Genomic DNA, 24,046 nt, shown 5'->3' with positions numbered 1-24,046 from the left:
TGCCTGTGGCCGTGAGTTCCTCTTCCGAGGCGGCCCGCTGTGTGCCGTGCTGCCCGTCTCGGATTGTGCGTCCCATTGATGATTGATCCCCACGGGATCATTCAGTGGCCTTACTGGTGTTGCCTCACGATCGAGCTACAACCTAACAGTGCACATCAAGTTCCTGCTGCGGTAAATCAGGCGATCATTTAGGCTCGCTGCCGTGATGGGCACTGGCTTCGTGGATCGCGGCACGTTCTGGTCGACACAGGCGCTTGTTGGCCGTGTCAATATTGCTTGCAAGAGGCGAGATAAGCAGCAGTTGTAATTTGCACGCGTTATGTTTGCCAGCAATATTTGCGCTTCCGCCGGTTTCGCAGGTGCTAGGGCAACCGTACGCACTCCTTGTGAGCGTGTACAGTAGTTCTACGCGCTCTGGTTGCCAACCTAGGTGGACGTCTCCGTTGCCTTGCCTTTGCAAACAGTCGAGGTTGTCCGGTACGCTTTACAAAAGTAGTTGTTTGGTTAAACGCTATGTTCTCTTTTTTTCGTGAGGGCACGTTGACAAGGCGGTTTCGTTCGCTTTAAACACAAGTGCGTGCTTCTAAGAATCCACGGTGCTGTACTGTGCAGCTAACATGGCATCAACCCGATGCCTTTACTGAATGATGCGCACCAAAGTGTCAACCGTTCGCTGCGCCGAAGTACTGGTGCTTGTTAAGTGCTTGCAATGCTTCTCTGTGGTGCTCTCTTTGCGCGCTTGTTGGCAAAACAAGGAGGGCGTTCGTGGGACCGTGCGGTGCCTGAAAGTGAAATATGGGCCCATTGTGTCGCACACCTCTGGCGTGTCTGTGGAGGTTAGCTCGCCTTTTTCGCGCCCTGTCCGGCCCCCCTTTCTTAAAGCTCTTAACACAACAAACCTCCTACGGGGCGGTACCTCACTCGTCGCCGCTGTGGTGGCTTTTATTTCTTTACACCTGCACTGTTGCCGGCGGCGAGTCACGTTTCGAGGCATGGGCCGAGCTTGTGCCACAGCGAGTGCGTTTGTGCAGCTGAAACCACAGGCTAAATTTTTGCCTTGCAATGGTTTGGTGCGCTCCGTATTCTGCGTATTCCGCGGGAGTGCGTTCGCCGAACGAAGCGCATTCCTAAAGGTCGTCGATAACAATCGTGAGACCCCGTGGAATGTGTCGTAGCCCGTGAGAGGTCCTTGTTTGACAAGTATGGTGAAGCCGGAAATGCGGTAGTTTAGAAGCGTTCGCCGCTGCTGCGACTGTGTGTTCGCTTTCCATTCTTTATGTAGCCTGTAGTACGCCGCCTTGTCAACGGCAGTAAAGTAAGATGGAGAGGAAAAGTGCCTATCATTGGTGATCGCCTGGACGCTCACATGTTTGTAGTCAGTCTTCAATGGCCGCGGTTTCCTGTACATTTCCCTTTCCGCATCCTGTCAGTTCCAGACGGGGTGAGTGCGTTTGTCCCATTTTTCTTTGTGCTCCTCTATTCGGCGAATCTTACAACAGCAAAAAAAAAAAAAAAGAGAAAAGATAAAACCGTTTCCGCTTTCATATTGCTATATACGTGATGTGCTATTAAGCTTTAGCTGGCATAGGTTTTTATCCTGTACTTAGCGGCGTTTGTACCGCGATGACAGGTGTACTTATGTGTCTTTCTCCGGTATCTCATGTCTGTGTAGAACTGTATGGTCGATGCTGTCAAAACGTAACGCCCCAGTATGGTTCGAGCCGACTAAACTTGCTTCTGGCGCTATGACTCAATCGTAATTAAAGGTTTCCGAGAGTAGTAAAACATGGTGCTTTCTCGGTGCCATGCATGCTGCGTGGCGAAGTAGTGGGATTTTCCCGCATGTAAGGTTACTTAAACGTTTTTGCTGCTTAGTACAGGGCCATTCGATTTTTAGACCAAGTCTAGGTCCTTTTTCACGTGACTGCTGCTTTAAAACGCCCCGATTGAAAACTTTATAAAAGAAATACCATAAATCTGTTGAGCCTTGCTCGGTGAAACTATAGTGTAGGATATGGTCGAAGTGCGCATGTCCTTGACTAATACTATTCAGTAATTTGTCCACTCGTGCGACGAAAAAAACGTGACACCGATTCGAGAAACTCTGCTTGCCTTTCATTAAAATACATGCATCGAAGCTGGCTAGTGAGCTTGTTACGGGACGTTATACGAAGAAATCGCTTAACAGTGCAAACGACAAGAGGGGATAGGAGAGACGAGAACAGAGTGCTGAACTAACAATCAAAGCTTATTGCAAACCAACTGCAATATATCGGAAAACAGAATTTGCGCATAACCACGCAACATGTATGTACGATTTTGCTGATGTTGCGTGGTTACGCGCAGATTGTTTTCTGATATATTGCAGTTGGTGTGCAATAAACTTTGGTTGTTAGTTCAGCGCCCTGTTCTCGTCTCTCCTATCCCCTCCTGTCGTTTGCGCTGTTAAGCGCTTTCTTCGTCTACCATGCAGCACCAACCAGCCCAATCAAGCACTTTGTTAAAGTTATAGTTACGGGACCTTTGGGTTCGCTGCTTGTGGCTTTTGTCAGGCGGTTGTGTGTGGTTGAAGTAAAAGAAACACCGCAAGGTGGCGTGCTTGAAGCAGTATTATCCAACAATGTTGGGTGAAACTGGTTTGATTGATTGATATGTGGGGTTTAACGTCCCAAAACCACCATATGATTCTGAGAGACGCCGTAGTGGAGGGCTCCGGAAATTTTGACCACCTGGGGATCTTTAACGTGCACCCAAATCTGAGCACACGGGCCTACAACATTTCCGCCTCCATCGGAAATGCAGCTGGGATTCGATCCCGCGACCTACGGGTCAGCAGCCGAGTACCTTAGCCACTAGACCACCGCGGCGGGGCGATAAAACTGCTTTGTCACTTCACTGTAGCGACGTGAAAACTACTTAGAAAGTAAAGTCATGGTGTTTCATCTGGGTTTTGGGGCGGTAATCACAGGCTCGCACACAGAAAAACATAGTGAGCGAATCTTATCAAGTGAGACTGCAGTGTCACGGCCGCTGGATCAAAAAGCGCGCTCTTTCATTCAGCGGCCGTGGCAGTGTCAGCAGAAAAGAACGGGATCGTTGTCCGTCAATGAAAACTGCGACCTATACACTGTTGTGCTTCAATGCAGTGTAGCTATGCTTGGTATGTGCTATGGTACGTCGAATTCGTGTACCTAAAGGCTGTCGTGTGTAGTGGAATAGGCTTTCGCGGCAAGTTGTGGCAACACAAATAATACTACTATACTACTACTAATAATAAATTAAAGCACTAACTTCTCGATCTATATGGTCAGTTATACATGTATCTAATGTGCAAAATAATCGTGTGCTTTGAAATTACATACGAAGACATTACCGTAGGTGAAATCACGCCCTTTTAATCTAGCTTTAAATGTTTTTGTCACTGGTGCGAGTGAACCTTAAGTCGCGCATTCTGACTGTAAGACCACTTAATTACAAAACGTATTATTTCAAACATTTTATAGTATCAGAAAAGAGGACACGTGATAACATCTGCCTTTTTCATATCACTTGGTCACTTTAACAGCTTCTTGTTTGTTTCGCAAGTGTTGTGGAGTGGTCGGGGTTCAAGACGAAGGCTGCGTAGTCTTCTATATATATATATATATATATATATATATATATATATATATATATATATATATTACTGGTTTAAGTAACTATTACGAACTAACTTTTTCATTAATCTTACTCTTAAGGCGTTATACTATTTCATCACTATGATACCTTATGCATTTGAGCCGAGCCTTGCCCGCCTCATTGATCTCGGTGTTGGAGTCGTCGGAATCCTCCGTAATTTGACGAGTGATTTCGTGCACGACTCGAGGTGTTTGTCAGCGTCGGCGAAGCCCTCAAGGGTTATCCCTGCTGGAATCGAAACACCGGCAACGCGCAGAGATCGTCGAAGGCAACCTCTGCGGGTGGAAGTTCGTCGCGCACGCTGTCCACTCCGGGCGAGAGGGCGTCCAGTATGAAAGCTCGCGTGGCGAAAACAGTTCCGGAGGGTCTGTTGCGTAACCACATTCCACGAGTCTGCCGACGGGAGACCAAAGGTCATCAGCCTCGCTTTTGCCACTGTCGAAGTACAGGCTGCACCGCCACAGAACACCTACATACTACTATGCACAGCACCATGCGGCATAAGCTACGACCAGAGGCTACGGCGGGCAATGGATTGGTGTGCGCTGGATTGCGGCATTTTCGGTTTCGAGGGTACGGCAGCCGCGGTGTGGTGGGTCTGAAAATGAACTAAAATGGCGGAGCCGATAGTGACTTCGATCCTGTGGTTAGCGGTAAGAAGTCCGGGAAATCGGATTGCGAAAGCTATAACCGTCTGGAATTTCTAAATTAATGCATGGACTCTATGGGGAACTTGGCGGTGCCACAGATGAGTCCGGGACATCGGCCATTTTAGGAAATTTGGGCGTCCGAGAAATTGGACGTTCACTGTATATGGTGGTGGTGGTTAGAAGTGGTACCGCGCCTAATATCTGCAGCTCGGTAGGGAGCACGGCGCAGCGCCTTCGACGGTATATAAAGCGCTATATATACTACCACACGTGCAAGGATAGGGACCCCAGGGGAGGAGGAAAGTCTGACCTCTCCCTCTTCTTCCTGGGTGAACCTGTCCTTTGCTTTTATCCCGGCTCTCGCGCTTTATTTCAGTGAAAAAACGCACATTCAGATGTTTATGGGCTCAATAGCCCTGATGCGCACATCATATGCGGGATCGCTCGGTTAGAATCGGATCTTTCGTAGTGAGCTAGTTGCGGCGACCGTACATTCTCGCTTTTCTTTTTTAATCACACCTTTATTAGGAACATTGTCTGTCTACGACGGCTCTCTATATCTCGGTTAGGAGGTCAAGGTTTCGGTCTTAGCCGCGGCGGCCACATTTCGCTGGTGTGAAATCAAGAAATCGTGGGGGTTGTACACTGTGGTGCATGAATTTCAGGTTGGCAAAAGTTAGTCCTCAATGCTGTACGGTGATTCTCATTAGTGAAGTTGTTACTTTGGCGCCCCTAAGGCCGCCTAATTTAAGTTTAACTTAACTCGCTAAAAGAGAGCACGTACTTTAAGGCGACGACCATAGCGTTTCCGGATTGCCCTATAGGTGACCCTTAGAAGATGCCAGCAATATAATAGTCAGTGTACTTCTGTTCCGAACATTCTTTTTTTCAGAGTAAGGCAGAGAAAAATCGAGAAGTCTTCCGCGCATTTATATCCACCCCCCCCCCACCCCACCCCGGGCCTTGTTTGTTAATCTTCCCTGCTAATCTATTAATCTATTAAAACTATAGGATCGAGTCAAATCCTTGCAATAGCGCATACTGAAGGTATGACACCATTTTCTGGACGCGCTCAACCGCTGCCATCTTGAACTGATAACGTTTGCAGTTGTGTATCCGTATCAAATACACACACGAAATATGTGTATATATATATATATATATATATATATATATATATATATATATTATAATGCTCATTTTTATATTACGTCATAAAGAACCGGCGGCAAAACCGTCGTTTGTCAGTTGCGGCGCCCATGAATAAAAAATAATTAATCGTAGGAACAGAAGTATATATATATATATACCATGCACTGACTATGATATTGCTGGCATCTTCTAACGCTCGGCGCGACAAAGATGTCAGCGCATGTCTCTATCGTGCGCGTGTATCTGCCTCTGTGCTAGCATCTGTTGAGAGGCAGCCCCAGTGGGCAGAGAGATAAAACATGATGCTGCTACGGACCTTACGTAACATGCGCCATGTTCCAGAGATACGAAATCTGTTTCCGCGTGGCTTTCGGATTTTTCCATGCTCGCTTTCCCGACTGCGCGCTTCGGGGCTGCACAATCTGCGGCAGCGCCCGAGCAGGTGTCGTGCCACTTTCTCGAGCACTTGACGCCTACAAGTGCGCGCCACGCGATCGTCGGCGCCGAGGAAAGGTCAGGGGCCGGTGGCAAAGTCGGTCGTCAGAGGGGAGGGCACCAGCGCGCGCCTTTAAGTTCTGGTACGTGCATGGCGGCAGTCCCGCGCTTCGACGCCTACCCGCCGGTGTCGTAATGTATCGGTGACGCACCGATTTGAGGTCTCACTCGTAAAGTTTGGGCGGTGTACACCGCTCCTGAAACGCGCCCCGGGAACGCTCGTTTGCGTCCGTTGAAGCGTGAGCAGAATCGTTTCTGCGCACCCGTTGTATGCAAGCTTCGCGCAGGTCTCTAGGGTCATCGTTTGTGGCTGTCATCCTGCCACTCTCACAATGCGCCCGCTTGGTTGCACCGCGTCAATTCTCCGCTTTGCTGGCTGCCGGTTCGTGGGAATGATTCGGAAAACAAAGCTTGCTTAACGGCTGTAAAAACGTGCTTATATATTCGTTCACGAAACCCTTTCGCTTGCAAATACACTCTGTATACGTCGCAATACGCGCTCTTAGCGACCATGCTCACGAGTTAGGTGACAACGTATATCGTTATATGGAGGCATTGTTGTGGTTTCACACTGCGCACGTTATTATTTCAGCGATCTGCATGCATGCACGCCCATCGCATGTACAGGGGTGGTCGAAAGTTACTAGGCTGCGATGCCATAGAATGACATGCAATATTGATTGATATGTGGGGTTTAACGTCCCAAAACCACCATATGATTATGATAGACGCCGTAGTGGAGGGCTCCAGAAATTTTGACCACCTGGGGTTCTTTAACGTGCGACTGACATGCAATAGAGTACGTATGAAAGCGAGGATGAACTATCGCCAGCGCACATTGTCCGTACTTCGCACTTTCAGAAAACGCCCGCTGTCGAGATTTTTTTTTTTTTTTTTTTTTGCCCGACGTTATCGCAACTCGTTCGCGCAGCGATATGACGGAACTGGTCCGCCCTGCTGTGCGAGTACGTGAAGCACGAAGTAATCGCTACCGAAATTTCGCGAGGCCTCGCCCCTTCGAAGGAGTGTCAAGTCAACTCCCTTCCCAGCTGCAGTTCTTCCTGTGCGCGTCTCCCGCAGATGCACCCTCTCCGACCAGTTCGACAACGCCATCAGTGTTTAGGAAACGCTTGGGCGGGGGCGTTGAACTTATAAAAGACTACGCGCATGGTGCGCCCCAAGTTTCCGGTTATGCCGGTGTCTTCCTTCTGGAGAAATGACTGTGGCTTAAGAGCACGGCTGGGTGTTCAGTGTTTCACTTGGAGTTCACTTTAGGTTGGGGCTTGAACCCTTTCATCCCTTTACCTGGTTACAGCAGATTGGGGCATTTCAATGAGTGTTATCTTAAAAAAAAATGTGGCATGGCTATCTTTCTGTTTTCCTTTGCGAGGGAATAAAGGTGTGCTAATGGAGCGCGTGAAAATGTAGACAGTAGATTGTTATTTGTGCGCAATTAAAGCACAATTAGCATTTTTTACATGCAGATATTTCCACTGGATGGCGTTATGTTCTTTCGGTGCAGAAATTCAGTAACGAGAATGCCCGTAGTTTCTCTCCGCTTTGCATTTTCGATGGAGGCGAAAATGCCTGAGGCCCGTGTACCTAAATTTAGGCGCACGTTAAGGAACCCCTGGTGGCCGAAATATCCGGAGCCCTCCTCTACAGCGTCTCTCATAATCATTTGGTTGTTTTGGGACGTGAAACCCTAACAATTATCTCCGCTTTGCAGGGATATCTGAGTGGTTTTTGGCGAAAGTAAAACCAGGGTCAGACACGGAAATATTGTAGGCCCGTGTGCTCAGATTTGGGTGCACGTTAAAGAACCCCTGGTGGTCGAAATTTCCGGAGCTCTCCACTACGGCGTCTCTCACTATCATATGGTGGTTTTGGGTCGTTAAACCCCTATACCAATCAAATCATCACTGCTTAGTGCAGTAACGTGTCGGACGGAAAGTTAAAGGGCACACAACATAGAGTTCAAGGTTGTTGTTTTTTAATAGTTTGCATAAAATGCGGTTGCTGATTTTCGCGCTATACTTCCGCACGTCAAGTGCAAGCACAGTCCGTCGCCGGCGCTTTGTTGACAAGGTTTTGTGTGTGTGTGTGTGTGTGTGTGTGTGTGTGTGTGTGTGTGTGTGTGTGTGTGTGTGTGTGTGTGTGTGTGTGTGTGCTAACCTTTTTTTTTTCTCTGGAGAGAACATCTCCTTTCCGGCTGCGGTCGTCTGCGCGCGCGCTTATCTCGTGAGCGAACGTGGGTGGGGGGGAGGAGACGCTTACAGCAGCAACGATCAGCCCGCGCCTTGTGCCCCCCCCCCCTCCCCCAGCAGGCGGGAGCTTCTACGGGCTCTATTCTGAACGCGAGAAAACGGTGCCTAGAGTGTACCTGGAGTGGTCATGTTCTCCTACACCAGCGTTTTGTAGAGTTACCCGAGATCGGATCTGAATGAGTTGACTGCCAGCCTCACTTCGTATAATATTGCAATTTGTCGCTATAACATTTGCTTCACGTTTTCGGTGAAACTCATTTTGTGCAATCATCCCTGCCACAGTCGCGAACTGCACTTGACAACATGCGCACAAGTGTCCATAGCCACCGAGAAAGTTTCTTGAGCCACAGGAAGGTATCCAGCGGGTATGCACGCTTTGCAGGTTCTGTACCGTTTGTAACAAGTTATTCGGGTTCATCTGTACATGTGATTATGTTTCGTGCTTCATTTGTGCGTGAGAAACGTCGGGCACGTTTCGATCTGCTTGCAATTCTTCGCGTGACCTTCCAATTTGTTGCTATCGCGTTAGTTGCTTCGCCGTTGTGGTAAAGCTGTGGCTTTCTGCTCTTTGTACTGCACTTTCGTCGGATACACTACGCAGCGCGAAAGGCACGAGAGCCATTTAATTTTCGCTCGGTGAATAGTCAGCCGCCGGAATGCCGTCGAACGCTGTCCTTGAAAAGCGCTGCTGTAAACGGGCTTCCCCAGCTTATCGAACGCGCGCTGCTCCCTCTTTTTCCGCACTTATTTCTCCGTACGACGTTAAGTTTATACAGTGAAAGCAAAGAGATTGTATCGTATGGAGGGTCGTGCTGCGAGCGCCAGCAGTGATCGATTCCTGTTCTAAAATACTGAACAATGCCAAGAAAAAACACTACAAAATTGCAAACAAGAACGGCTCTTAGCGCCTGACCTACTCACGGACGGCCAAAAAGACTGTTCTTTGAGCCTTGGAGCTAAACGTTATCTTGAAAACTGTACGCGCCTATCTATCCGTGCCTCTGCATGCACGTTCGTGTGCCCTGTAATTATACTGATAATGGCTGCGCTTGCGTCATAACGGCCCAGCGGAATAGCCCATCATTCAGACGTGTCTGTAGGCGAAAGGTGAATGGACTGCTGCTTTGTGCCACTGTGATTATCTTTACCCTTCGACGCTCGTATTATGGGGGCGAACACCTTCGGGTGTGCAGTTTTAAGGAGAGTAAACTGCCGCTCTTTCGCTGCACTTGTGTGCAGGTGTACCATCATGGCACGATGAACCGCGCCGCTAAACAAACAGCGCGTGCACGATTAGGCATTAGTAGCCGTTTTGTGGCTCTTCTTTCGCTCCTTGCACGGGTGCTTAATAACTCGCCCGCATACCTGAACATTTAGTATTTTTGATCCCATTACTCATTAACCTCATTCGAAAGTAGCATTTAAGCAACGAAGCGTTGACTACGTTTTGAGTTGCAGTACCTGGAATTTGCAATTAGACCTGTGATGACGTTGTATACGATTGGCATACCAATGAGTGATGTGTGTGATGCTGAAGCCCCTACTGTAAAAAGGTGACGTGCTGGCTGCAACTAAAATGTATGTTCTGTTCTTCTGATGACTTATGTGTACGCTTTGTGCTTCGATTGTAGGGCTGTAATTGTGCTTCAAGGGCTGTAAACGTAACGCGTGCCGACGACGTTCCGTTGGTTGCTTTTTTTGTAATTGACATTAAGTTCGCGTTTTTTTTTTGTTCATATATATATAATAGCTCAGACGAAACCTGTGCAGTCATACCGGAGGTTGTGCGCTCGGGGTTGCACGCCAACGGCCCGTCTCGATGGAACACATAATGGCTAAGGTGCTCGGCTGCTGAACCGAAGGTCGCGGGTTCGCTCCCGGTCGTGGCATTTCGATGGAGGCGAAATCGTATATAGAGGCCCGTGTACTGTGCGATATCAGTGCGCGTCAACGAACACCAGATGGTGCAAACTTCCGGAGCCCTCCACTACGGCGTCGCTCAGTAGATTAGGGCTGAACTGCGTCAGCAATCCTTCTTTCGGTCTTTGTGAAAAATAATTGTCGTTTTTGAGATCATAAGTTTTTAGCGCATGACAATAGAGGGTTTTTCATCTGTTTGTCTGTTGTTTTCGAATTTCATGAGCATATATATGTACGCTCCTTGAAATAAAATTTTGTTAGAAGTAAGCGCTCCCTTCTGTCCCTTCCCCTGTCCTATGCTTTAAAACGCGCTACGTCGATTAAGTATGTCTTACCAACATGCCCAACTTTATACTCTACTCATTATCATGTCGTGGTTTTGGGACCGTAAAAGTTGTATATCCTGAATATGCGCGCCAACGTTATTTAACGCGATTGAGGGATCAAATATTGATAAGAACAAGCCTAGGCGTGCCCACGGGAGGGCTGGTCACCTGGGGAGGGGGGGAGGGGTCGATGATCTTTCTTCTACGCAGAAAACGATCCGTGCGCACCCCTATGAGAACGGGGTACTTCAAGGTTCCCACAAGCTCCTCCTAAAATGTAGTTTTTTTTCCTTTTTTTTTCTTGTTCACCTTCAGCACAAGCTGCTTGAAGGCCGCCTAGCTCACATACTAGTCATTCATGTTCCTGTTTAACTGCATGGGAACAGGCAAACGACTGTGTTGCTAGATACCTCGCTCCTCCACCCGGCCTTGAACACAGAACATCAACGCCTGCCATGTCGTGAGGTGTGGAACAAAGCAGCCAAAGCGCCCATTCACGACTGAATTTCTTTATTGGGCGAACTTTTGCTCAGTGAAAAACGAGTCGTATTCGGAGCACTATGACAACGACGAGCGCAGTCGTTGGTCGTCGAAAACATTTTTAATATGAACTACGATCACTAGGCGTAGAGGGACATTTCGGCGTAATCGTCGGTGCTTACTTTCCGTAGTCGTGCGTAATCCGATTACTGAAGATTATTTCGCATATGCAATGTGTGATAACGTCCGATTTCTTGCGTCGAGCGATGGCGCTGTGACTATAGTTTTCAGCAGGCGAAAAACGCCATACGGAAAAGATGAACGTGCATGCTGGTGACGCTCCTTGCCTTGAGGTGCTGTTGACCGGCCTTAGATACTGCGGTCTCTGCGCAGCTTCCAGTTTTTTTTTGTTTTTTTTAGTCCTTTCTCAACCGCCTCACCGCCGAGGGGTCCAAGTGGCTAGCCGCATGGCTGCTTCCTCGCTTGGATAACGAGGCACCGTTTAAACCTGGTTGGGAACGTATAAACGCCAGTTGGAAGCTGGTGTGCATATAGCTCGGCTCCGAGTAGCGCGGCGTTGACTTCCCTTGGCCGGCGGCGTTCTCTGATGGCTAGTCAGCGGTGCGTGGGGCCGGTGACTGGTGGGCGAGTATCGGGTAATCGCTTTCACGGACACCGCACGCGCCTCCGTTGTGCCCACGCAGTTTCGCTAAATGCATAACTCGTGCCCGGCGGGGATCACTCCTTCCTGTTACGAGGCCACCGCGTCCGGGTGCCGCTCTGGATCGAGGGATGTTGAGGACATTACGTAAAGTTAAAAAAAAAAAAAAAGCTCTGCTGTTTGAAACATGCGGCGAGTACCTGGGGTTGCGAAGATTTCTTCTATAATTTTCTGGGACCGAATGTGAATGAATAGGTCAGCAAAGATGTCGAGAATTGCAGTACCATGTAAGCGTATAATACATCTAATCACTTCACTTCGGTCACTTGTGCAGGGGCAGACTTTCCGCATATAGTTTATTCAGTTGTGTTCATCAGTTGTGAAAGGCTCGACAGGGAAGTTACCTTACTGGCACAATTTGCAGTTTATTCGTTTTCGACCTGGTTTTTCCTTATGCTATTTTTCATACGAATTTTTTGGTATGAATGGTTTTGAATATATTGTAGCTCTAGTGCCTGAAGCATTTCGTATTGTTTTTCCAGAGGCAGATTGAAAAGGGCAATGACCTTCTCGAAGAGGTGACCATGACATCTTCAGTCGCCGGCTCAGCCAAGAGCACTCGGGAGCTTGCAGTGTCACTCAAGCATCACCTGGAGTGTTTTACTGAGAAGCTGGAGGACACCCGGGAAAAACTGGAGGACACGTCGCGGTGCTACCTTCTTCTGGACCACGTGAGTTGCAAGGACTTTTGTGCTCACTGCTTCAAAATAGTGCATTCAAAAGATTATGCTTATCGGGTTCATTGTCTTCCATAAACTTTATGCATCTGACTGCAATTTCTCTGATGTCTGCACATAAAACAAACAATGACTTCGAAGCTTTTGGTAGATGGAACATGTTCATTCCATCTGCCATATTTGGAATACAATGGAGGGCACTATATATGTGTGTTTATGTGACACCATTGAAACTCCTTCTGAGGATTCACAATTTGTAGTCACAGGCAGATAAATTGTTGAGGCTGTCTTGATTTAATGTGTGAAGTAAATAGTGCTGTGTGTTTAGAAGTGGGACATGCATAATGGGCAAATGCTTCCGTTTTAATGCTAGTTGTTTGGCTGTGTAATGTTTTTTTGTGGGAAGTGTTAAAAAAAAGTCACAGCTTTGCCGCAAAGGCGAAGCAATGAACGCGATAGCAACAGATTGGGAGGTCACGCGAAGAATGGCAAGCAGATTAAAACGTACTCTGCGTTTCTCACGCACAAATGACGCACGAAATGTACTCACAAGTACAGATGAATGTGAATAAGCGTCTCAGTTGTTACTTCGCTGTGTCCAAAGAGCGTGCCTTTTTCGCAAAAGGAGACTGTGGAATGAGTGCAGTAACCACTGTGCACCCGGTAGCTACAACAGAATCGTTTCGGTGAAAGGCCAAGGTTCACGATTGTTCCCACTGCGATATAAGCAATAAGCGAGAGCATCCATTCTTCTCGGGGCAAAGTACGCGTAGGAGATGTGAGCATGAGCCGCCGCTTCTCGTGACGATCTGGTGACGCTCGATTATTGCGCCATCTCGCTGGTAATGCTGAATACATGATGGTAGTTTCCCCCATGGTAGTTCCCCCGAGATGCCCATCACCAGCGGTAACTGGTTGATTGAATGTTGAAAGAGGTGTTTCTTTGTGGCTCAGTGGTTAACGCCTTCCACTGACACTTCAGAGGTCGGAAATCTCGATTCCGTGCGCCGGAGTCTTTTTCTGGATTATTTTTCTTTCTTGTGTTTCTGATATATATATATATATCCAGCGAGTGTCTTCTGTGAATCCAGTGATGAATAAAAATTGGCTTGAGCGGACAAACGTGGTGCTCCTACGTTTCGGCCGGGGTCCGGCCTTCGTCAAGGAATACATTGCAAACGTCAACGTGCTGCTTATATACACTGGGGGCCCCCAACACGTGTCTATTTAATATCAAATTTGATATTACAACACGTGTCTATTTGATATTAAATAGACACGTGTTGGGGGCCCCCAATGTATATAAGCAGCACGTTGACGTTTGCAATGTATTCCCTGACGAAGGCCGGACCCCGGCCGAAACCTAGGAGCAATAAACGTTTTCGCACGTTTGTCCGCTCAAGCCAATTTATATATATATATATATATATATATATATATATATATATATATATATATATATATATATATATATATATATAGTGAATGACAACGACGCCCACGTCGACGCCGGCGGCGCCCACGTCGACGCCGGCGGCTGGTGCAGGCCGAATAATTTATCTGTAAGGTGTCAGAAGCTTTGTTTCACATCGTGCATTATGACTAAGGCAAAAGGTGGTCCTGCAAAGCTGTTGAACTAACTGAATATGCTCAAATTTTGTTGTTGAAATAATCTGATGAGGGCTATTTATAAGCAAGTGCTGTTGCCTTTTGCCATGCAAAATCTCAGAGGCTTGTTCACTGAGGCTTGTCTGATCTTATGAGCATGCAAGAGACACTTTGTACATTAGCACTTCCCAAACTATGGTCTGTTTTGACCTGTGTGTGAAAAAACAACACAAAATCAGCAGCTCCAGAAATTCTGGTTTTTGCAGAAAATGCATGCTTTTGCCTTTGCAGCATGCAATGTTGGGCTGTCACCAATAAACTTTTATGAAGCTTTAGCAAGTAATGCTCTTTATTAATAAAGTTTGAGCTAGTTACTGCAAGGCCAATGCTTAACATTATTGTTTTAAAAATAGTCATTTTCTTGCAAAACAGTAGACTGTTATAATGCTTCCTGAAGACTAGGATGGTCTTTAGGGGGGTGCATAAATGCAATAACTAGTGTTTTTATTTCCACCTCTAGAGCTATGAATGGGCTTTGGATGCCATGAAATTTGTGTCAAGCATGAAAATGGATACTGCCTCTACTCCTGAAAGTATGACGCAGCTCATGAGGCTTCTGCAAGACTATCAAGAAGAGCATCCTGCACCTTCGGAGCAGAATTTCAGCGAGATGCTGGACTTGTCGTCTAAGTTGGATAATCCCAAGCTTGTGGAGCAGTGCAAGGTTCGTGATTATACAGCTCAATTGTGATTTGCCATTTTCGGCATAATATGCAGCAACACTATGTCAACTAACTTACAAATTCGTTTTGCATACTGGTTTTTGACATTACTGTATTGATGAATGGAGGCCATCACAAGATGTCACAACAGAAATGTTAGTGAAAGCAGCTGTGTCAATGTAGAAAGTAAACACTCTCACAACTGCTGCCAAACCTTGATAGACATCTTTTTGTTTTTGATGTTGTCTGGTGAACCGGTTTAAGCTTGTCACATGCTGTTATCATCTTTTAGGGGGTCAGATAGGTGTGGTCAACCTCTCCTTTCTAATGGCAGCACCTTGAAATGCAAAGCGCACTTGCTGAGGTTGAGAGAGACAAGAGATTTATTATTGTCAAATGCACAGCTTTCTTGAGCTGTGGTGTTAGGCTTTAGTGCAGGATAGTCAAATATGAAGACATTGGTATAGTCTTCCAGGAAATGGTTGTCTTTTTATTTTGTTTTTATATTGTGCTGGTGCTAGCTCAATCTATTCTTCAGGAGAAGAGGAGCTCTCATCAGCAGTCAGCATTTTCAGCAAGTCTTCCGTCAAGCATCGACTGAGCTGCTTAGCTTCAGTAATTGGTTGACAGCGTGTATTCAGTGTGACATGGCTGATACATTTTAGCAATGCACCTGTCTTTTATTGCTCTTAGGTAGAATGTTTAAAATGGTTTCTAAGTGCAAGAGCAGGCCTTGACATGGGCCATAGATTGCTGCCCAGAATCTGTTCCTAGACTATCATGAAAGGTTCATTTCGATTTTAGCGAACACTCCAAAAGTTTTCAGCTATCTTAAAGGGACCGACAACCAATTTTTGTGGTGCCATTTTTTTTAGCGGAACAGAAAGCTTGCCAGTCAGCGAGTCTAATCACGGAGAATGGCCAAGGGGAAAACGTTGCAAAACTTTTGTAATCAGAATATGTTATCTACAGTGAATATGAAGTCATCTACTCGCATGCTGCAAACAGTGACCACGAGAGTGGTTCGTGTTCGAGCGTGGGGATAATACTGCGCATATATGCACTCCGGGCACATGCGCCACGGCTCGAGTTGGTCCACTGGGGGCCACGATGGCAGCGCCACTTCTCACCATGCAACTCCTCTTACGCCGTAAGCAGCGCAGAGTTGAGTGGGGCTGGATAATAATATACATACTCTAATTTTTAGGACTGGCGTGCTTGACAGCATCGTGCTATACGACTATGTACAGAAAAGTGATTGACTCCACATTTCATAATCCAGCTTCAATTCTCTTCCACAAGGCTGCATCACATGATATTTTTTGTTACATTTAAGTATTATTATAAATATAAATCCTACTCTCAATGCCAAAAAAAAAAATGCTGGAATCTTGTGACTATATGTCACAGTCTTTTCATTTTTAATACGATTTAATCCCACCTTATGGCCAGTTGTCAGTTCCTTTAATTAAAAAGGTTGTGCCCTGGATTCATAGCTGCATGTATATTAATACAATCTCTCTCCTTTAGCATTAAATGGCATGGACTATAGCAAAATGAAACGAATGGCAAGATAGAGCTGTTTGTCCTTACTTGTGCAATGCACCGCTTGTACTACTACAATCATCAGGAATCAGACTACTTGTACTAGTATTTAATAACGTTAAAATGTATTTGAACAGATTAGTAAAAAAAATGGCATAGCATTTTATTTGGCCTATATTGAGAGGTGTCTGTAATATCCTGAATTTCCTTACTTTACAAGAAAGAGTGAAAATTGGTTCGTATCGGTTTGCTTATGAATAAAAAAAATTCTCACATTTGTGAGCAGAGCACATTATGTAATAATGATGTGCATGTATACCGATCTTCATATATTAAAGTTTAATTGTAATCTGAGTTTGGAGAATGGTGCAAAACTGAAATGGCTCATGGGGCATGCTATTTTGTTGTAGGTCTTAGTTTAGCAAGACGGTCCTATATTGATGGCAGAGGTATCTTGGAATTTAGTCAATTATTTGTTTTTTTGGCCACTTTCACGGCATACTTTCTTTCTGATGCAGACTGCCCAAGCCAGGTGTCGTGAAACGGCTGAGCTGATGGAAGCGCGCCACGCGACATTGCTGCGAGCTCGCCAGCAGCTGGAGCTAGAAGGTCGCAAATCGCCGTCCCTAACTGCTAGCTTCCGTTCGTCAGCTATGGATGGGTGCAGCCTCTTTCCTCAAAATAGTTGGACTCCTGGCTCGACCAGTACACCGTACTGCTCATTTGTGCGGCGCCGCTCTATTGCCACTACTCAACCCCATCTGTACTCAACTCCACCTCCCATGAACTCTTACACAGCATTCCCAGCATCTGGAGGCTCTTCAGCGGTGCCAGACTCCTTCGCCCTCGATCAGTACATCCAAGAGAAGGAAGAGCAGCTCCTCAGCCAGGGCCTCATTACTGATGACCTGACACGAAGGTATGTTTGCAAATTTCTGAAAATGAGGAATGAAAACAATGAAAACAGTAGAGACTTCGTGAATCTTGTTTACAATGCAGGGGCTACCGAATAATAACAGCAAAGAACTACTGTTATGAGAGAAACTGTGCGAAAAATATAAAGAGAGGAACAAACAATACCAGTGTGTATTAACAACTGAAATTTTCTTTAGAAAGCCTGAAATGTAGAAGGCAATAAAGCCATTCGTGCAAGATTAATTAATACATGCAAGATTAAGGAACAGAAAGAAACTACGTGTGCAAAATATAAGAGGCAATAAAACCATGTGCGTAAGATTAAACAGTAGAAAGGAGCTATATGTGCACCTCAAGACAACCAATCTCTGCTTTTTGTAATGCCACAGAGGGCTTGGCAACACAGCTATCTCTGACTTTGAAAATAAGTAAGCTTCGACAATCTTGCATATAGCATGTTTCTTGTGCCGTGCAAGAACTTTTGTTGTTTGGAAAACCTGGCTGCACTTACAATCACGACAGTGTAATGACAGGTTCACTGAAGGCTGTCATTTCATTGATAATCTAATCTCTTATCGACACAGCGGCCGGTCTTCTCAATATAACTCTTTCCACAACTGTTTCCAACACACCCAGCTGCCCGTTGTTCTAAAGAATTTCTGTATTTTTATTCACCATTAATATGCTGAGTGTAGCATCATGATGGAACAGTGTTCAGTTGCAGCTATAGACAAGAGTTCTCCGAGAAGTTGCTTGTACACTTGTGTAGGCATAAGATTTATGTAGGTACACGATTCATGAATTCGGAATATATACCAAGAGATTCGAAGTATGGCAGAGGGCAGCAAATGGTTTTGTGTAGCGATGACATTAATTTGGAGCCATAATATGGAATCAGCTCGCACAGGACAGGATGGGTTGGAGGTCATTAGGAGATGTGCATGTCCTGTGGTGGACTTAAGGCCAGCTGATGGTGACAAGTCCAAAATTACCCGAAGGAGGTAGGATCAAAGCAAGTCCGCGGCCGCTGCATTTTGGGTGGAGTCAAAAATGCTTGAGGCACCTGTACTTACATTAAGGTGCATGTTAACATTTAGGTGCATGTTGAAGAACACCAGGTGGTCAAAATTTCCAGAACCGTGTGCTATGCCATCCCTCATAATCATTGAATTTAGGACTTCAAACCCCAACAATTATTATTATTATTATTATTATTATCAGGTTCAATCATTATATTTTGTGTCAGTATTGTCAACATGTCGTGATGATGAGAAGGTCACATGCAGTTTGTTTCACAGTGTTGTTGGGATGGTTACCAAGTGTATTGAGTTTCGAAATTTAGAAAAACTTTTTTTGCAGTTTTGTGTGCACATTTTTGTTATTAAGTGGCAGCTGCCATTGTAGCTACAACTTTTATAGCAGTGTTCACATGATACAGATCAACTGCCAGTGACCACATGTTGTTGTTTCGTCTTATTCATGCTTTTTTTATAATTTCTTCACTAAAACAGCCAATTCTTTGACTGTGGTATTTGTATGATTGTAATTAAGGATAGGAAGGATCTTTTGGCTTTTCTTCATCACATTTACAGCAAGTTCTACAGGTACTCTCTTTACAGCATAGTTGTGTACTAAACAGTGCTACTTCTTTTGTGTAGGATTCTCATAACTAGATTGGCTCCAGAATAATTCTTATCAAGCGATTTCTTGTTATTTCAGAATCAGGAAAGATGCCTGCATGACTTGTATGCAGTCAGAGTACACTGAAAGTAATATATGCATCTGTTATTTTTCTGTACAGCTCACGTTAATAAATAACATACAGTGCTGGTGTTAACATGCAGTGCTGGTGTTTCTTCAAAGCTATATCAGACTAGAGTGTTCAGGTATGTGTTTGAAGTAGCAGGTAATAATGATAATTTAGAATGAACAAATGCCTTAATTGCCCTACCGTGGTGGTCTAGTGGCTAAGGTACTTGACTGCTGACCGGCAGGTCGCGGGATCGAATCCTGGCTCGGATGCTGTAGGCCCGTGTGCTCAGATTTGGGTGCACATTGAAGAACACCAAGTGGTCGAAATTTGCGGACCCCTCCACTACAATGTCTCTCATAATCGTATGGTGGTTTTGGGGATGTTAAACCCCACATATCTATCGATGAATGCCCCAGTTGCTTATTTTCAAGTCACAGCTATATTATAAAGTTGTTGGCAATTATTGAGCACAGCTTATATATTTTGCGAAGTCAAAAGTAGTGCAGTGACATCAGAATGTTTGAGTGCTATAGCATGTCTCGGACAATATGTATCCGCATAGGGAGAACTGAAATTTAAGAGGGTGTGAGAAGAGGCTGCAAATAAGTGATGGTTGCACAAAGGCCAAGTTCATTCTGAGGTTTTACCCCCGCCGTGGTGGTCTAGTGGCTAAGGTACTCGGCTGCTGACCCGCAGGTCGCGGGATCGAATCCCGGCTGCGGCGGCTGCATTTCGGATGCAGGCGGAAATGTTGCAGGCCCGTGTGCTCAGATTTGGATGCACGTTAAAGAACCCCAGGTGGTCAAAATTTCCGGAGCCCTCCACTACGGTGTCTCTCATAATCAGATCATGGTTTTGGGACATTAAACCCCACAAATCAATCATCATTCTGAGGTTTTTGTAAAATGACAATGTAATGAATTTCCAGTAAATAGCTATTCCCCTTGTCAGTTATTTCTGCACTTTTTGCTTTCTTTGCGAGAAGACATAGCTCTGAATAGGATTCATATTAGCAACCACAGTAATTTTTTTAATATAACACGGTCTGCATAATTAAAAATATTCAAAAGAAAATGAAGTTCTGGGTAGGTTGCATATTTTTTTCCTAGTAGGAGCGTCCGCTGTATTCATATTTATTGCCATATAATTATACTTGCAAGATCGAGTTTGCTTACCTCACAGAGGTTGAAATTGCAGTAGGCACCCCAGAAGTGATGTTCAGGTTACTTTTTTCTATATATATGAAACAATACGTTTTTTGGCACTCTTCCTGCTTTGTGTTATTGGTAATTATTGATTATGTACGAATGCAGAGAGCTTGCATTTATGGATAGTTGCACTCCCTAATACTATAGTGCAAAAAAAAAAATCATGGCGTATTGCCCTGGAGACATTCATCTGAGAAATTTGTTACAAGGTAGTGTGGTGTAATTTTCAGGTGCGCTTTTATCAAGTGGTTCGCACAAAAGCAACTGGGTGTGTCTGTTTGCAGAGGTCCCGTGACATCCATTTCGCGGAGCTTCCTGGAGTCTCGAAGCAAAGATGGCTGTCCCAGATCTGCAGGGCTGAGTGCGCTGCGGGAAAAAGTGCGCAACTCATTGCACAAGGAAGGCCACCAGTGTCGTCCGCAACGCAAGCTTATGCGGCGCAGCTATACATGGCAGCTTTGTGAGGAAGCACTGAGCCGAGTCAGCGACAGGGTCCGAGCGCAGAATGAACGGTTGGTGTCTGACCGCACAGCCATGTCGGACCTTGAAGGCAGCGATGGACTCGCAAGGTAGAGCAAACTGCCTGGGCACTGTTCCTTCTCATTCAAGTCTCATTCAGAGTGACATTTATTTGTCCCTATTTCTAGGACCCTGCTTTACAAATAGCAGGGAAGCGGAAACTTCTTACACAGGTCATTCTTCTTATCAATAAAAAAAGGTGTTAAAAAACAGGCAAAGGTAAAAATGCATGAATTGGTGTAAATAAAAAGTTTGTGGTTTCCAAAGTCTTTTTTTTTGTGTTTGTGTTAGATTGTGTATTTAGACTAGAATGCAGCCTCTAAGTGTCAAATGAGTCTTTTGAAGGCTAAAAATTTGCTTGGTTACTTTCTAAAAGACTGCAGGTGTAATTATGATATGGAAATGAAAACAGCGTAGGTACCGTATTTACTCGCGTAATCCTTGCACTCACATAATTTTCCCACCCCCCACATCGCCCAACAAAAATACGTTTTTCCCCCCTTGAGTAATTATCGCACCCTCGAAAATTGCTGCAATAATGTCATCTGCTGGTTCCAGCCATTGATGATGATAGTGCACACCATCTGGCGCCATCTCTTAAGCATCAAGCATACTATTATTGCACGGAGATTCAATCCAATCGAAGCCAAGCCAAAGCAGCAAGGGCGCGTTGCGGCGTGTTTTGTATGTCACGTTATAGGCTATTATTGCACGGAGATACAATCCAATCCAAGCCAAGCCAAAGCAGCAAGGGCGCGTTGCGGCGTGTTTTGTATGTCACGTTATAGGGTAATACTGAAGCTACATGGCTGCTTTCAAGTTCGAAGTGGTTGATCATGCACTAAATAACGGCAACGGGCCGCCGGTAGGCCCTTCGGAGTCAACGAGTTTTGTGTTCACTACTGGTGACGGCAGCTGAAAGACACCAAGATGCGTTGGGCCTGCCGTGTGCATAAGACTGAGATTGATCGTAAACTTTATTTCTTCAGAAGGAAACTGTGGACGATTCTGTTAAGTGCCATCGGCCCAATACTGACATCCTACGCTTAACTTTTGAGGGCTCCTGTTGAGTGACGAATGCTACCGCTACGCCCGCAACGCCCACAAGCATTCTAATTCTCGACTATTTGCTTGCACTTTTTGTGTCTCAAATAAATCTTGCTTTTTGTTTAACCTGTGCTTTCATTGTTGAGATAAGTTTTAATTAGTACTTATCAAAGCTTGCTGTTAGTTGCTGGTGTGAAAATCCCGAGTTGTGGCCATTTCGTTTACTTTTTCGCTCTGTACGTTCTCGTGGAAAGTTTTCCCCACGTAATTCTCGCACCCCCCAACTTTGCATCGGTTTTCCGCCAAATAAATGTGCGAGGATTATGCGAGTAACTATGGTATCTATTTGTAAGCGTTACATTGACATACCAATGAAATGCTCTAGAATATATTCTGTAAATACTATTTAGTCATTTTCTTTTTATTGATACAGTGTTCTGAGAACTGTTAAAGAATGAACAATCACTGTCTGATGCAACTTAGTGAGACAGTGATTGATGCAACTTAGTGCAACTTGATGCAACTTGGGGAGACAGACCCTGCAGTCAATGACCAGGCACATGTATTTAATTGTAGTCTCGCAAGTTTAAAGAAGCCAGTGCTCATGACCTGAAATGAGAGTGAAAGTAGGCATAAGGACAAGCTTTAATATGGTTTCTGATGCATACTCTCGCTTGTTCAATTGTTTCCTTCCATTAAAAGTTCAAGTTAGTAGAAAGCATTTGTTGGCTGTGAGTTTCCAGTCAAGGGTGACTACATTGAAATAATTTAAGTAGGCTAGTACATACTGATATCTCATAAGGCAAAAAAAAATTTTTTTTCCCCATCTCTTTCTTGCACAATATTCCCTATTCCCACTTTATAAAGTTCCATAAGCTCTCCTGAGTCTGAGGAGCTGACCTCACTGGATTCTGAGCAAGCCAAGAATGAAGGGCAGTCAACTGACCTTGGTCGAGGCAGCAGAGTGCCTGTCCCAGTCAACAGTCATCTCTTGACCCGAGCATCTGCTTTGCAGCTAGCTGACTCGGCGATTAGCGATGCCAATTTCAGCGAGGAACAGCTAAGGAACAGGAAGTCAGTGCTGCTGTTTACTTGTGACACCCTCCTTTTTCTCGCTGTTGTGCTTTGTGTTCGTTTTCTCTCTCTGTGCAAACCTTCACTAGACTTTTGCTTTGTGTTTTGTCCTTTTACCAAGTATTGGCTAGGGTTATTCTTCCTTCCATTTGTTAGTTGCACTGGCTATCTCAACTTATCCTTTCTGCTGGCCACCCTATTCTACCCTAACAAGGTTCTCTGTCTCATGCTTGCTACAAGTAATTCAGTGCTGTTTGCTTGTTCTCCGTACCAGAAACACTCTTTTTTTATTAAAATGAGAACTACAACTAAGCTATGATCTAACACAAGCTTGAACCACTCTGTAACATTTATACATATGCATGTATGTTACAATATCAATTTGATTGAAAGAAAACAATGTAAGAAAAAAAACAGGAAGTTTCCATAGTTCATTTTATTAACTCGGGCTTTTTTTTTTCACAGCTCATTTCTATAGGTCACCTCATGGATACAAGTGTGCTCCAAAAGACATGAATTGCAGCTTTGCACAGTTCATGTCTTTTGGTGTACACCTATAGACACTAGCACTGTCATTTTTGCATACATCTAGGTTGTTTTAGATTTTGTGGTTCAGTGACACAAATGCAATTTTAGTGGACAGCAGATACCCTATTACTCTACGAACAGTGAAGTACAATCTTTGAGTAGATTTTCAGTTGGTTTTAAATGATTCATAGCAGTATGCAGTTCTAGGGAAAAGTGCTTCTACGATTCTGCTTGTTAAACATTTGCTTCGAGTGCAGACTTTTATTTTCTGAAGTTTACAGGGGTGTTACCCGGATTGCTCAGAGCCCCTTCAATGGTTGGCTTTGAACATGTCATGCTGCCATTGTTCTGAGCTCTAAGGTCTTGTTCTTTCCTGTAATAAAAAAAATGTCTTGCAAAACAATACTATTGTTCTAAATGTTACTGTTATCTCCCAATGACTAAAATATGTGTTTTAAATTTCTTGTCGTACGTATGACTAATGGAAAGACAGATGGCAGCATTTTGTCCTTTTCATTTATTGGTCATTTATTTAATTTTTTATTAGCTGATTGTTACTAAATACCAAGAGGTATGGAATGCATCTTTGATAAAGAGAATTAATGCAAGAAAAATTCTGCAATGTTGGTTGGTGTACTTTATCAGTGAAATAATCCATAGTGAATTTTTGCAAATTTTCCGACTGTTTTAGAGAAGTCGAGGAGACGGGAATGCGGTTTCTGTAGATTGTAGACAGGAGGAAGGGGCAGCACCAATATGCA

At 44.9% G+C, this 24,046-nt stretch overlaps 1 protein-coding gene across 6 annotated transcripts in view; it reads left to right on the top strand.

The window, feature by feature from the left end:
- The window catches only part of LOC119176380 (puratrophin-1), a 540,416-nt gene that overhangs the window by 478,698 nt on the left and 37,672 nt on the right, over nt 1-24,046 (top strand). For 5 of the 6 annotated variants that reach the window (XM_075877540.1, XM_075877537.1, XM_075877538.1 and 2 more), the window contains 5 exons: nt 12,172-12,360; nt 14,495-14,698; nt 16,760-17,160; nt 20,402-20,686; nt 22,551-22,757. In XM_075877540.1, coding sequence (XP_075733655.1) covers nt 12,172-12,360; nt 14,495-14,698; nt 16,760-17,160; nt 20,402-20,686; nt 22,551-22,757 — 1,286 coding nt within the window. The remainder of the gene's footprint in view (nt 1-12,171; nt 12,361-14,494; nt 14,699-16,759; nt 17,161-20,401; nt 20,687-22,550; nt 22,758-24,046) is intronic. The other variant, XM_075877541.1, reaches the window with a different exon arrangement.

The sequence above is a fragment of the Rhipicephalus microplus genome, chromosome X (genome assembly GCF_043290135.1).
Source record: "Rhipicephalus microplus isolate Deutch F79 chromosome X, USDA_Rmic, whole genome shotgun sequence".
NCBI lineage: Eukaryota > Metazoa > Arthropoda > Arachnida > Ixodida > Ixodidae > Rhipicephalus > Rhipicephalus microplus.
Note: the sequence above shows the minus strand (reverse complement) of the source record. Positions and strands in the feature narration are given on the sequence as shown.